The sequence below is a fragment of the Malaclemys terrapin genome, chromosome 19 (genome assembly GCF_027887155.1).
Source record: "Malaclemys terrapin pileata isolate rMalTer1 chromosome 19, rMalTer1.hap1, whole genome shotgun sequence".
NCBI classification, from domain to species: Eukaryota; Metazoa; Chordata; order Testudines; family Emydidae; genus Malaclemys; species Malaclemys terrapin.
Window position 1 is genome coordinate 16747910 of NC_071523.1, and position 16157 is coordinate 16764066.

The following is a 16157-nucleotide window of genomic DNA, read 5'->3' on the forward strand; positions in this document are numbered from 1 at the left end:
TTGGACAGGTTACAGGCTAGGCTAATCAAGAAATCCTGTAAGGATGCCTTAGATTCCCAAGCTAATTAAAGATTCCTTAAGTATTTATCACTGGGTACATGTCAGGATGAGCTATCTGGCATCAGAGCTAAATGTTCATTCATAAACTTCTTTGAGTCAAATTTTGCATGGAAGGATTGTGTTTAGTATTCTTCCCAGTGTCTCAGAGCTTGTCCTTAATTTCACTAATTCTTTATCCCTGGCTCTTGTAATTTTTCTTCTCTTGGATCCTTAAGAAATTCAGTGTAGCTACGTGAACACAATGCTCTTGTTTTAGCCTATACAGCAAATGCCAGAAGCTTATTTTGTACCTTTCCTTAAAGATTGGAAGTCTTTTCTCATGAGTGCACACATGCTCAGTTGCACCTCCATATATGAGTGACACTATAGAAACTAGTGTTCAATATGTACCCTAAAACACACTGTACTTTCGAGAAATAACTGCGTATCTATTTCTATGATCTAGAGACCGATCAAATGCTGATGCATAAAGCCAACCTTTAAAAAAGTTTATTGAAAGGTTTGAAAAGTATTTGATATTTCAGCAATATGTAACAAGTTTCCAAAGCGTTAACGTGAAACATTAGGATTTTTAAAATGTCAGTATACGCTGGATTATACTATAAAACGTCAGTTTTAGTTCTTCAATAACTTACATTTTCCTTTTTCTTTCTTTAAGTTTTGGAGACCACCAACTCATTTTTCCTTTCAAAGGAGTAAGTTACAAATCTTAGGCCCTGTCTGCGTATGAGAGGGTTTGCTGGTATAGTTACACCAGCAACCCGCACGCTAGTAGAGATGCAGTTTGTCTCAGTAAAAGAGGTCTTTTGCTGATACAGCTTAAACCATTTCCACAAACAGAGTAAGCTATAATGGCAAAAGGAGTTTTTTGCCAGTATAACTGCATCTACACTAGGGCTTTTGCCAGAATAGCTGTATCAGTAAGGGGTGGCGGAAGAATAATGCCTCTAACTGACATAGCTATCAGAGTGGTAGCAATGTTAGTCTATATCAGCAAAATTAATCAATTAAGGTGAGCTATTATTTTTTCCACCTGCTGATAATAGCCCACCTTAATTGATTAGTCTCGTTAGAGTTGGTATGGCAACCCCCATTTTTTCATGTTGTGTGTGTATATGTACATATACACACACACACACATATATCTTCCTACTGTATTTTCCACTGCATGCATCCGATGAAGTGGGTTTTAGCCCACGAAAGCTTATGTCCAAATAAATTTGTTCGTCTCTAAGGTGCCACAAGTACTCGTTGTTCTTTTTGCTGATATAGCTATGTTACCACAAACATTTCAGTATACACCAGGTCTTAGCAACCTGCTTGTGTATGGCCAATTAGGAGAGATGGGTCTTGGGAGTGGGCGTGGGGAGGGGCATTCTTACAATTAGATACATTCTTAAAGTATTAAAATACAACTCACTGTTTGGGGTTTTTTGTTTAAGCAAAGCTGGTAAGAAAACAGGATTAAGTATCTTGTCCGAAGTGAAAACTGAAGCATAAATCCACCAGGTTACTTTCTTCCCTGTAGTCATGACTGTAGCTCTTTCTTTCAGCTGTGTAGCAATCCACAGATTTTTGTCATCAAGGTGGCTTTTATAGGCAAAACTATGAAGAAATTTTGCTCAGAGCCAAATAATGCAACTGCCCGTGTATGTTAGATTAATTTTAATAAGAAACACAAGTCAAATTTAGAGGGAGTAGTTACATACAGTTTTAGAGATTACATTTTATGAAATGTACATTGAAAACTTAATTTCCACAATTTGCTCCATGTAATGAATTATATTTACTATTATAAAAAAGCACAAATAAAAAAGGTGCTAAAATGCTAGGTTTTAGCTTTTTTTAAAAAAAAAAAAAAAAACAACTGCTTTATATAAGGCTTATTTTTACTTATTTTGCCTTATTTTCTCAAATGGTTTATTTTTTCACTTCCTGTCCATTCTCATTCATTTTAGTAAATTTATATACTAAATCTTAAAATTAAAGGCTCTACTCTGTTCCTTTTCTCAATTATTGCATTTTTAAATAGGGAAATGTATCTTTTTCCAAAACAAAATATGTTTCTGTAGCTCAGAAAGCAAACAGCTGTTCGAAAATTGAATACTTTGTCGGCTAAAAAACCCGTAAGCAACTTTAAACAGTGATATAACATTTATACTGTAAATTCAAGTGAAAAACAAAGATCTAAAGCTGTCTGAACATACTCAAAGGTGTAACAAATTTTGCTGGTCCAGACGGAATTCAACCAATATTCTAGTTAACAAAACATTTACAAACTGAACATGAATTTATATTAACACAATATTAGCGTGATTTACACCATTACCAGAGAGTTTAAATCTGCTGCTTTATGCAGAGTGCTCTCACCTTGATTTGACAAAATTACACAGACCAGGGCAACATGCAAAAACAAAACAAAAAAAGACATTAGCCCATGAATCAGAGGACTGCAGGGTAGGTAGAGCATGGGAATTAATACATCTCCCATTGTTACCCCTGACTGCACAAACACTAACAAGAGCAAGACAACCATGAAAGTTCAATAGAGCTTCTTTGAAATCCCACACTTAATCAGTAAGACACAGATTCCTCTGCAATAATATGCTGTAGACTTCAAGATTAGCAGAGAACCTCCATCCCTTTTAATGGTCTATGCAGAGATACATGAAGATGCTAGGATTTGAACAATATGGTTATGAGAGACTGCACCACAGAGAACATAAATGTAAACATTATAACTGAGTTTGATTTTTAGTAAAAGTGATTGCAGTACAAACCCTTTTTTTTTTTCAAACTACTTGTTTTCATAAAAGCATGTACAATAAAATATGTACATAAACAGGTTAGAAACATTTGAAAGACTCTTAAAAAAGTACATACAAGACTTAAAATATCTTGAAGTGTCCTGAAGGCACCATCGCTACTATGCTGGGAATGTGTCCTGTTTCTGATCAGCCTATCAATGCAGTATCCCTTTTCTCCCTACTCAAAGTTCAATCCTGATAGGAGCACACTTATCTTCAATGGGCGTGAAGAGCATTCAGATCCTAATATAGAATGTGAGACTAACATAATTAGTGGTTCAAAAGAAGAACAATACAGCCATCCTAGAAGAGAGACTGCTTGTTGGGTCAACAATGAGCACTTATGAAAAATCTGTAGTTTACAACCTCAAATGCTGCTGCTTATCCCAAAGGGTTAAAAAGAGAAAAGAAAAAACCCAAACCTTTTCTAAGGGTCACAAACATGCTCAAAAAGCAGGGAACTGCTCAGGCATAATTAGCTCATCAACAAAGAAGTATGCCACTTTACCAGTTTGTCCACCCATGCAGTTGTCAATGCTGCCTATGGGGACCCTAAATGATGTTAGTTCAAATGGACAGAAAGAAAAAGGGTTCTCAATACTTACAAAACTATCTGTATTTTTGATAATAAGTTGTATCTGAAGAGTATCTGTATAGTGGTTCTTTCCCCTAATTGTTGCTATATTTTTATGGAAAGGCAAAATATTTAAGTAGTTCACCTGATGGGATGACATTTTGACTACCATGCATTCATTTAAGTTAACAAAGAGCATTTTAAAAAGAAAAAATCCTTTGAGTTTTAGATGAGAAGTCTTAACCACGGAATTACAAATCTACCAAATTAACAAATATTTTAACGCCATTTTTCTATTATGTATCTGGGTACATCCTATAATGCTAGTCTGCAAATTACTTGTTACAATTGTGTTTGAGGTGGTTTGTAGATCTGTGTGTTGATATTGATTAAAAATACCAATCCATTATAAATTTTAAAAAAATCAGATTCTGAATTCTTCCACTCCTATTCTCAGGAGACAGGAAGCAACATGATAATTTCTGGTCATCAGCAGAACAGACTGATATGAGTGAGGTACAACACTATTTAAAAATATATGTATTGGTCTATTTCCCCTAGGCTGAACAAACATTTTTATACAAGGGATACTGCCATTTTAAGTTCCCATAAGTCTCATTAGGTGTCGACATTCAAAATTCTTCTTCAACAGCAAAGTGATTTTGCTTCTTCCGAACATTCCAGTGTAAACACTCAGCCAGGCTTTCAAACCAGTCACTCACAGGATCTCGGAAACAGATCGAAGGGAGGGGATAGCAAGAGGTAGTGATGCTAATACTGCAATACAGGAATACCCTCAGTTAGTAAAGAGGGAGGATAAATAGTAGTAAAACTGTACATTTGTGGTTACAGAATCAAACAGTCCTGGATTCCCAGATTTATCTATCTTTCTTTCTTTTAAATACACCCTTGGGACACTGGCTACATCACTAAGCATTCAATCCTTTGGAGAATGGTCAGTTTCCAAAGTCTGGGGGTGACAAAGATGGGGCACAGTGCCTAAATAATACAACGAGCAGAGTGCTTTACAAATGTTGAGAGATTCTGTAAATCAAAGCTCTTGGGAGCAGAGGGTTCTAGGCCAACCTGCCTTGCCCATGATCCTCTCTCATCTTACCCCTTGCTGGGGTTTAAGCACCTCACCTTTAGACCAACTCAAAATTTAACACCTTAAAATATTAAACTGTCACCATGATCTTAAAATTTCAAAAATAAGGGCAGCAAATACTAGAGTCTAACTTTTCTACTAAAGGACCAATCACCAAATCTAAGATTGGGATCTCCGAGTCTTGCTGTTCACCTAATCTGTCCGTCCCCTCCATTTTTCAAGTGGTCAGGGCAATACAGAAGACTCCAAGTGCAAGAGCCTAGCAATTTCCCAATTCCCTGCCTGCCCACAAATATGAAACAAAGGCAGTGTGTCACACAGCATGACTGGTCTACCACGGAAAACACCACACTGAGCAGAAGACAATTTGCATTTTTTTCTTAGCGTATCCTCTCTGGGCGCTCACATTTCATTGTATCTGTCAAGAGGTTAAGTCCTTTCAGCCACAGCACTGTGTCTCATGTGCTGCAGAATCCTGTCACTGAAAGTAGCAAGAGTCCATCAATGCATCTGCTGTTCTATACGTTTGAGCACAACAAAGGGATGCATTTGCTCTTTATGATGTTTTATCAGCTTTGCCAATGGCACAGGACACAAACATGGTCTTATCCGGAGAGGTACAGAGTACATGAAACTCACATTCACCTCACTGGGCTCAACAGGTCTCATGATCAGGACCATAAGTTGAAGTCCACAGAATTCTTTAAGGACATGCATTAAGTAAGGTGTGTATGGTTTTTCCTGACACTTCCTTTGTTTTTAAAATGTGACTGAAAATTTTTTTCTTCAAGTGAGAAAATGCCTGAAACAATATAGCATTTTTAATTCAGCTTGAAATTTAAGGGTCATGTTGGCCTATCATAAAGCCCTCAATCATTTGCTTACTATAACCCAAGTTTGAAAGTGTGGCTGCAGATACTTGTGTCAATATTATGAAGGAAGGTCATAACAGTCAAAGAAAAATCTTCACCTGTCTCCATGGCAGACTTCCTGTCTCTTCCTCCCATCAAATGAAACCCATGCTGTGTTCCTGGCATCAGGGGACAGCATGATCTGAGGAAGAGAAAAGCAGAAGACTCAAGAATGAAATAATAAGAGCGTTTGTAGCTAAAGGGCAAAGAGGAAGCACTCCCCTGAATATTACACTTTTGTTATTACTCTTCAGTGATCTAATTGTTGTACAGAAATTTAGCTTCCTCTCCTGACATTTTTTACTGAAAGGTTTGGCATATTATGCATAAAAGTTTAATATTTTATATACAATTTACTTCATGTGCAACATATACGTCCCCTTATTATATGTACATTGAAGCCTTTTCCTAATGATGGCAATAAGCTGATTTACCAAAGGCATTCCAGTTACAAAAGACCTGAGCTTGACATAAAAGTCAATACATGACCCAATTCAATGAGATGAGCTTATGAAATTCTCCACAGAACAGAGTCTAATCTGCATTCTAGAATAATAAATTTGAATTTTGATGCAGGGTGAATCTAAGGCTTGCAAATTTAAGACAGTTTTTCTTCTAAATAAGAGATGCCATGAAGTGATCAACTAGCACCATAATAGCATTATCATCTACTGTGTAGATAATTGTGGGTTTATAGAGATGCCAATAATAAGCAACAAATCCATGAAATAAAATCTTACCATTTCTTTAAACTCCACCCAGCATGCTCACTCTCCTGGCCACTTTTTCTGCCCCACCCCCTCTAAGAAATAGCCCAAGACTTCCATATTATAGATTACTATACAACTGTTTCAGTTATATAAATTAATAAACGCAAAACACCTGGCATTATTTTGAACTCAAAAATGTATTTGTGAAAACAAAATCCACTCTGTACCAAGACCTTGCCTGCCAAATTTTTCTGCAGAACTATATTTAACCACAGTAGTAAAAGACAAAGAGTTTGTAACAGATGTGCTAATACCACTTTCACTACACACCCGTGAAAGACTTTTGACACTAGGGTCTGATCCTTCACTGCTTTTCACCTTGTGTAGACATCTACATCTATGCAAAATGGATATAAAACACTATTACTAATTAGAATGGTAGTGTATTTATACCCACTTTGCATAGGTACAGAGGACTATATAGGGTGCAAGTCAGTTGAGAAGTGACTAGAAGTTTATTCTTCTAAACAAGTATATGTTGCTTCAAGAGTACTTGACAAAGTTCTACAGTTTTCAGTCATGTTTTGGCATGGTGGATAATAATGAACACATTCAACAGTTATCTCCATAAGTTTCTAACTTTAAAAAACGAAGGAACACAATTTAACCTTGAGCTCAACTCCTGCAGGAACAACAATGGGCCTGAAGGACAGTGAGTGAGGGCAGATTGGGGTGATCATTATTGCAGGAACATTTGGATGAATCATTGATGCTCCCGCTGCAGCCGCATAAGCCGTGCTACCAGTTGGTGTGGAGACGATCACGCCTGTGAAGGGAACAAGAGTTTTATCTGTGTGGCTGCTTGGCTCGATGCTGTTATTTAAAACGAGGCTAAGAAACAGGACTGTTGCACTTCCTTCATTAGAAAATACTTAAAAAAAAAAAAAAAAAAAAGTTCTTTCTGACTTTAGTCATTAGCTGGATTTCTCCTCCACTCAACACAGGTGTAGAAGAGGCTGGAATTTTTAGCTAAATGCTTTAAAAGATTCCTTATAAAAAAGTTAAATTGGTGAAATAGAAAGGCCTAAACCACCAACTCGCATTTCATATGACAGATGTGGTAATAAACACACGACCGCGAGCCAGAAACAACTTTCCCAGTCCTAGCACTGACACAGACTACACCTCTACAGCCTTGGGCGAGTCACGTAAAACTACTGTGCCTCAGCTTGCCCCTTTGTATAATGCAGATAATATTTACTTTTCTTAGAGGGATAGAAGGATTAATGTTTCTGAAGAGTTTTGCAGGTGAAGTGCTAATATTAAATAAGTAGTGACTTCATTAAAAGATCTTAAGATTTCAGCAAACTCAGACATTCAACTCCAGGATCTTCCCCAACCATCTCCCCCTCCCCCGCTTGCCTTTTGTCCCTAATTCCCCTACACAAACAAGTGGTGACTTGACACTAGGCCTCCACATAATAAGATACAATCTGTAAGCCTCTTTTCTGCTTTCAGTGCTGCTCTATGGACTGCAACAATTGTCTAAATGAAACTCACCACTCCTCTGAACACTTAGTTTTCAACAACCCAGGAGCAGAAGCCAAGGCCTTGATTTCTACCTCATAAAACAATGCACCGTTTTTTAAAAAAAGTAGGAGCAACCTAAATAAGAGCTGATTACCTCATACTGTTAAGACAGGAACAGGCTGTAAGCTTTTTGATTATGAAATGGCCTTACCGTCACCTTGAACTGTGGTTATGTGATGTCCATCTAGAAAAACATCCACATTGGAAAGGTAGGAGGAAGGACCTCGATCCACAACAACTTCATTTAGGACCTGACAATGTACAATACCACTAGTTAGTTATTTCCCTGGCAGCATAATATTTGACAAGTGACCAGTTAAGTATGTCTCCCAGATCTTTGAAAAGGTTAGCACCCCCCCCCCCACCACCCCATTATAATGTCAGCCAACTTAGTCTTGGAGAGACATACTTTTGTTTTAGTGATCACCAGTTGTAATGATTATTTGGTGCAGTGGATCAAAAATTACTTTCCAAAAGCCAGTTTCCATTAGCGTTGATAGATTTTCCCTTTGCTTATATGAATTAGTGGGAGATTCAGTGGTAAAGATTACTGTAATTTCTTGGTTTTCAAAAAGTAAGGAAACCTCTGGTGCAGATACAGAATATTACAGAAATTAAACACAATGAGGTTGCTTCTGCACACTCCACCCACCCTTTTTTCCATTAGCTTTAGTAACCATTCTGGAAATTATGTGGAATCAGATATCATAGGCGTCATAATACTGGGTTAATATAATTGGGTGTAGATACAGTACACAAAAGAGAACTGGAGATTATCTCAAGTGAAGACTGAATTATTTCTTAGTTCTTTCGCTTATTTCCCATTTTATGCTATTCAGACCTGATATTGCATGATATGCTTGCCCATTTCCATCTCTAGACTTGTAGAGATCACTCCATTTTCTTCAATACCATTTTGTATCAATGTCTTCTTCTCTCTGTGTTCCTTTACTACTTTCACTTTCAGTCTGCTCCGGAGAACAAGCGCTGCATTGCCTATAAGAAAAAAATAAGTGAAGAAAAACAAATACCACACACACACACACACTCACTCCAGAGTGGCACCTACTACATTATCAGGAACTGCAATATTTTCACACCAAGCTGGTAGCATTCACTGTGAAATGTTTTCCCCCCATTTTTCAGTTGCTAATAATGTTATGCATCTGAAGAAGTGGGCTGTAGTCCACAAAAGCTTATGCTCTAATAAATTTGTTAGTCTCTAAGGTGCCACAAGTACTCCTGTTCTTCTTTCTGCAGGAGAATTTTCCATCCTTTGTCTTAATTAAAAATAGAAATTTTTTTGTAGGAATGAGCAAAACTTGAGTCAAATTTGAATAATATAAGCATAAAAACCCACTTTCCCCCATATGTTCTAATGAGAAATCTGAGAATTTACATGTACATAACCTAAAGCAGCTGAAGATAGAAACTTTGTAGTTGGCTTGTTTGATAATCCTCAGGGAGATGTAAGTAAGACAAGCATGAAGACAATCAATTCATTTTTAAAAAGGTATGAACTATGAAAGACAACAATTTAGCAACATGAGAATTCTGTTAACATGTTTGGATGTCTTAATTTTGGGGTGCAACCTGAGCAGCTGTATTTCCCAGTGACATCAGTTTTTTTATTTTATTTCAAACACAATTTAAATACCAAGAACTACTGTAAATGCAACTTTCAGGTTGAGAAATCAAGCACTTAAGAGTCAAACTTCAAAAGTTAAGATTTTTCCTTCAGTGCTAACTCAGTCACACACATTTTTCCATACTCCATGTAAACTTGAACGGTTTACTATTTAACATATCAATATATATCAATATAATTGGCTATATTAGAGTCACAAAATAACATTCTAGAAGAAAATTTTTTTTAATTTTCTGACTTTTGGATGCTTGATTTCTTACCATTTTAACATGGCATTGTTTACAAAAACAGAGAAGTTACAGGTGGTTGGGTCATCTAGCGTATGTCCATGCCATTAGATCTAGGTTTTTGCATTTTATACTCATAAATTGTGCAAAACATTAGTTCTATATTCTTTCCTTACACACCATAACCAAGAAGTGATCTCTGGATCATTCCAACTTTACAAATAAGTGAGGAAAACAATATTGAAAGTTAATAAAATATCTATGTATTTATTTTTGATAGGTCAGCTGAGTCCTATTTTAAAGAAAAACTCTAACAAGACAAATACAGGATAACTCTCTAAAAAGCAGCAAAGGCATTAGAAGACTTACCTTCTATAACTTGAGTAACTTGGGACTGAAAGTTCTCAAAGTTAAAGGGGGTAAGAAATCCAAGAGATCCCAGATGAAAAGCCATAACCGGAGGTACGCTACCCTGTCAATAGAAAGAAGAATTGGGAAGCTGTTAAATGTTGCACAAATCAAACAGTTATGTTATTTCCATGCTTTTTAATGTGTAAGAGGTACCATATTACAGCCCAATCTGTCTGCAAATATCTTAATTACGGGTTTTACTTCAGTTGTGCATAATAGTAAAAACAAAAGGTATAATTCAACTAAGTAGCCCTCATGCTTTTTGGATGAAAGGGGAGACTTGGCGGGAGCAGAATAAAATAAATACAACATGGCAGAAAACTTCAAGACTGTTTCTAACATATAGAGGACTTGTTTAGGGAGAGGACCTCTAATAACTATTCCCTATAGGACTCACCTGAAAAAGCGAAGAAGCATAAAGCAAGGTACCATCTCCTCCCAGGCATATGATAAAGTCTATCTGATTGGAGATATCATCATAATCTAGAGGATAACATTGACAATAAAGGTTTAATTTACATAATGTATCAAAGGTTTAAATTTATGGATATAAATTTGGTGCAGCACACGGATGCTAATTTACAAGAGTAAATAATTGACAGCAGGCTATCAACAGCTACATGGGTTTATCAAGAATAGGTTTCCATCAAACAATTCTGATTAATTTGAATGGATCACTAAGGAAACAGGATTAAAAGGCAGTAAACCTAGATTTTAAGAAATCATTACTGTACCTTCTCTGAAAGTGCAAAATTTCTTCTTCACTGGTCCAAAATTATCATCATTAACTATGGCTGGGTCTTCTAGCACTTTTTTTTCTACATAAACTATCATGTTGTTCTCCTAAAAGAAGCATAATTATTTACTAAAAAAAAATCTGCTAATGAAATGACAAGTGCCTGAACCTCAGCAATATTCTATTAGTTTAAAACATATAATGATGTAAAATATTACAAGACTGATTGCCTACTTCTGTATGTATTGTTACAATCCTGTAGCATTTAAGCATTACACTTATTGTCATATGAAGGCCACATAACGATTGAATTAATGACACTAAACTTTGGAATTTTCATTACATGCTTGTGATATGGTAATGTTTGCTAATATTTTTCTCAAGGCATAATGAAATGAATATTTATCCTATTCATCTATGTTAAAGAAGCAGATTCCTTTAAGCTAAATTAAGCTGAGCTCTTATAGCAAGAGAGTCACTTGTTTTAAAGTTTAACAATTTATTATTTCTGTTTTTCTCTTATATGTACTGACTTATTTATTCATTCCTTCATTATTTATTTGAATTACCTCAGTAAGATATACACAGAGTTCTTTAAAAGGCTGGAGCAGACTGGCATCGCGAATCTTTTTGATAACAAGGACACTCTTTGGAGGTTTGTTCCATGTCAACCGCTGACTTGCTGGGTCCTGAATATGCCTGTGGAGGGAAATCAACAGTATAATTATTATATGTGGGAAAATGGATTGTAATTTCATGACCATCAAGTTAACAGTCCCCTTTAGTCAAAGTATGCTGAACTAAAAGAGAGATGAATCAATCATGAAAAACCTTAATACGATAGCTAAATTTAATCTAGTAAAGAGATCAGATTGGCTACAATGCAACGCCACACCAGCTTTCAGCAAATATGTGATTGCACTTTTCATTGAGAACATTCTGTTCAGTCTGTATTAAGAAAACGTTCTAAGTTTTAATCATGAAAGGTCCGGAAAGATGCAACTAAACAATTATACAGTGATTTATAATTAAAGCGGTTTTCTTGGAGCCAAACAGCACTCACTGCTTTATACTGTATAGGGTTCTGACTAGAGGGACCATTTTTCTGCCCCAGTATAGCAATTCTTATTTCCCCACTGAGTTGACAGACTCAAGTAACATTAAGGTGCCCACTCCTGCAGGTTCAAACATGCTAGAGAAGTTTGAGAACATGGGTCCTTTGTTTCTGCTGGGAGCATAATTAGCTACTAAAGCCCTTTCTTGAACTACAAACCACTCCACTAAGGGTAGTGTCTACACAGCAAGTATGTACCCATGGCTGGCCCATGCCAGCTGACTTAGGCTAGGGTCGCGGGGCTGTTTCATAGCAGTGTAGACTTCTGGGCTTGGCTTGCAGCCCAAGCTCTGGGAACCTCCCACCTTGCAGGTCCCACAGCCAGGGCTGCAGCCTGAGCCCAGAAGTCTGCACAGCCCTGAAACAGCCCTGCAGCCCAAGCCCCATGAGTCGAAGTCGGTTGGCATGGGCCACCCACAGGTGTGTAGTTGCTGTGTAGACATACCCTAACAGACTTCCAGCAACTGTGCTCCCGTCTCTTGCATTAGAGGCCATTCCATTTGGACTATCAGAGTGGAGAAGCATTCAATTGTAAATCTGAGAGCACAGTAACATGAAAGACTACCTATGCTTTTCATCCAACACTGTAATAGTCAGCATGGGTCTATATCAATCTAAAGAACGGTAAACAGTTTTCTCTCAATTATTTTAAAGGTACGTTTCCCTTAGTATTTTGATATAGCCACTCCAATTTACCTACCAAGCTTCAGCCAAAACCATTTATAGCTCAATTTTAAATCCTACAGATCATCAATCCTACAGTTTTTCTTCAGACTTGAACATAGCCATCAAATTCATCCAAAACGGCCGTAGAGTAAAAAGAGGGAAAGCATTTTAATCAATGAGAGTCTCAATCTGAAATAATTAAAACCAAAACTTGTCAAGAGTTGTAAAGGGAAATTTTAAATATTTCAGCTCTAGTCTGGGAAGTTCCCTACGTAAACATTTTATATTTCCTCTTCAGAGATATTACAAGAGTGCTACTCAGAAGGAATAACTAATTAGCTTAGTTAAACAGCTGTTCAAGTTATTCTATTCCTACACAAAAACTTCACTGAGGTTCTTGCTATATGAGAGTGCATATTTTCCTTTAAAAAAGACTTTTACTGTCCAATTCACTTTTCAGTTTGTCAAACTCACTTCTAATTTTACAGAAACAACCTTAGCCTCAGATCTAATCTAACAATTAGACCAATATAACTTTTTGTGGATTTTTTGGGAGGGAAAAATCTGTAATGGAACCTCAGTTGTAACCCTAAATATGAGGCAACAACTGTGGCTCCATAATACATTTAGCTGATTTAGGGAACACATCTACATTCTGCTCTATTTCTTTAGCATGAATGTCTAAAGCTAAGTAAATAATTTCACACTTGTGCTTAGCAGTTTATAAGCATCTCATCTTTTTCCACATGCTGTAGATGTAATCTAGGCAGAAAAGTGGATTAATGCAAATGCTGAACAAGCCAAATTTGCAAATAGATTTGGAATAGCCATCTTTTGGAAGATCGAGGTTAAAACAAACAGCTGTTTTATACCTCCTGGCATCTCCAACACACATAGGATCAAAGTTTCATTAAGCTATCCGGAATTGCAAAATAAAAGCTGAAAAGATCAGCTCCTATATCCAGAATTGCTTATACGTATATTGTATGTAGATATATAGCATTAACTACAGACTGTAGTGAGATACCGAAACACCAAGTACATAGTCGCTGACAAACAGTACTGTATTTTTTTATATAGATGTAACAACAGAATGTAAAGGTGAGAACAGGGATCAGAACTCATGTACCCTATACCATCTACAAGGCCTTCAGTTTCCTCCATCCTTTTCTCCACTATATTTAATCCTGTTAGATGTTTCAGTTTTGAAGACAAAAGTATTTAGTTTCAAAGGTTATCACAAACTAAGGTAACTACACACTTTCAAATCTCCTCCAATTTCACCATCCAACTACTAACTGAACTGTTTTTAAAAATAAATCCTGAAGGAATAAGGAACTGAACAATGAAGAAAAGTCACAAGCAGCACATTTGAGATTAATTTTTAATTGCTGCAAAAACAACTGCAAAAGGAAAAGGGATTCAAATTTTACAAGTCATTTTCAACATTAATGACCACGAAGGAAACAATATTGTTTCTCCTCTACACATTTTCAGAAAGTAAATTAGAATATCCTCATATCTGTAACAGAGAGCGACAGGATAAAGACATTTCAACATAATCAGGTTGGTTCTCTGTCAGCTGTAAGAACTGCAGATTGTATCATTACGATGTCACTTAGTAATCTGAGAACACATCAGAACTTATATGGACTTTATTCAAACAAACAAGACAAACAGCTTATTATTTCACTGTACTCACCATTTCCATGCAATTCTATTAAATGAGGGATCATTCATAACATGCTTAAAGATTTTCATGGCTTTCTTCAAAAGTCGTGCAAGTGCTCGAGAGAAAACTCCAGAAAAGGCCTTGACCTAATCATTTTTAGCTGAACTACTACCTTAAACAAATCATTTTTGTCTGAAGTAGATATCCAGTTGAATGTTTCAAATAGTCCTGATAAAATGTTTTTGCTGCTTCAAAGAAAAATTCCTTATTGAAGTGCTACAAAAAAGTATTTAGACGCATCCTAATGTCTTTCATTTGCAAAAAACCCTTTCAAAAAAGTTTAACTGAGCTTAAAAGCTACCAAAAATATAGTATTTAAACAAAAATACAGTATTTGATTTCATTAAAATTTATTCCATTCCGTCATTTCAATAGCTTTTCCACAAACAAACTCTTCAATTCTGTCAAACACTAGCAATGTAAAAAGACTCAGATTTTGTGCTTTTATACCAACTGCTGCCTTTGCACTCTATTCTAGGATTTTCAGTTACATTCCTCTTGCTGAAAGTATTTTAAATGACAATCTGGAAAAAAAAAAATCTGACTTTAAAAATACAATTCTTAAAAGCTGAAACTATCATTTACCGTTTAGATTTCTAAACGGCCTTTCTCTCATATGACCTGAGAATGTCCTTATCTCCCCAGCAATTCTGAACACTGCATGAGCTGTCTTTTTCTTGGCAATCAGAGTGCTCTTAGTACTGCCTACAGTCTCTGTACTGGACTAATCTTGACATGCTATCATTATATTGTACAGCTCTGGGTCAGCCCATGGGGAGGAGTATATTTGCCACAATCAGGTGGTGAAATACATGATGTAAGCAAAATTTTAAACAAATTACAATCAGAGCCACAGACTCCGGTTGACAGAGGGCGAAAGGAAGTTAAAGACCCGCCTACACATTACAATTTCCTCCACACCCTCACTGGAAAAATCACCAACACACTGAGGAAAAATTACTACTTTAAATGCACATTTAAAAACCCAGATACTTCACTTTGTAAATTTTTAAATTAAAAATTAGAACAACAGTGCACCCACCAACTTATTTTAAAGAGATATTTACCAAGATGGTTAGTCCAAATTGGTATTTACCTTCTCTCTCATCCCACTTCTATTTACCAAATTAGGAATGAATTCAGGTCTGCTCAAGAGAAATATTTATGCTCTAATAAATTTGTTAGTCTCTAAGGTGCCACAAGTACTCCTGTTCTTCAAGAGAAATAGGCATTATTTTTCTGCTATACAACGGATATCAACTGGCCGACACCACCTGAAGTATTGAAGTAATGCCTTGTTTCTGCACTAACTTTACCAGCAGAGCATGAGATAAGCAAAATTGCCTGGTTGAGCTTAGTTTCACCTACAGCAGGTGTCACAGGCAAAATGCTTCAATTCATGAGCATGCACCTACAGTATTGTAACTCTAGAACTATCAGTTTGAAACTAAGAAGCACAGGGGAAGTGTTTACCGCATTATGATACCAATTAGCAGATTCTGCACTTTACAATGCCTATGCAAATCTTTGTGTCCCCCGAGTCTTTAAATGGAGAAAAATGCCAATTTATAGGTAGAGTAACACAAGAATGCCAACAGTAAAGAATAAAATAAAGGATGAGAAAGGAATCTGGTAAAAACACCAACAGCCTCAATTTTCAAACATCTACTACTCCTCAAATTCACATGATATTGCGATTCTTTACAGAAAACAATTCTCTCCATTATAACTTTAAACTTCAAATCAATGGAGAAGGATTCCATCACTATCAGATAGTATTGTGCTAAAAAAAGAATCCCTTCCAATGAAGCTCAATCTCCATCAGTGACAAAAGTCAGGGCTGCCCGGGGGGGGGGGGGGTAA

At 36.4% G+C, this 16157-nt stretch overlaps 1 protein-coding gene across 3 annotated transcripts in view; it reads right to left on the reverse strand.

The window, feature by feature from the left end:
* Positions 1-1708: 1708 nt before the first annotated feature.
* The window catches only part of NADK (NAD kinase), a 34162-nt gene continuing 19713 nt past the window's right edge, over positions 1709-16157 (reverse strand). For 2 of the 3 annotated variants that reach the window (XM_054008938.1, XM_054008939.1), the window contains exons 4-12: positions 11352-11481; positions 10781-10889; positions 10444-10529; positions 10005-10107; positions 8602-8756; positions 7912-8011; positions 6839-6996; positions 5520-5602; positions 1709-4218 (exon numbers count right to left, since the gene is read on the reverse strand). In XM_054008938.1, the coding sequence (XP_053864913.1) occupies positions 4074-4218; positions 5520-5602; positions 6839-6996; positions 7912-8011; positions 8602-8756; positions 10005-10107; positions 10444-10529; positions 10781-10889; positions 11352-11481 (1069 nt within the window). In that variant the 3' untranslated portion in view covers positions 1709-4073. Of the gene's footprint in view, positions 4219-5519; positions 5603-6838; positions 6997-7911; positions 8012-8601; positions 8757-10004; positions 10108-10443; positions 10530-10780; positions 10890-11351; positions 11482-14264; positions 14995-16157 lie in introns of those variants that run through there. The other variant, XM_054008940.1, reaches the window with a different exon arrangement.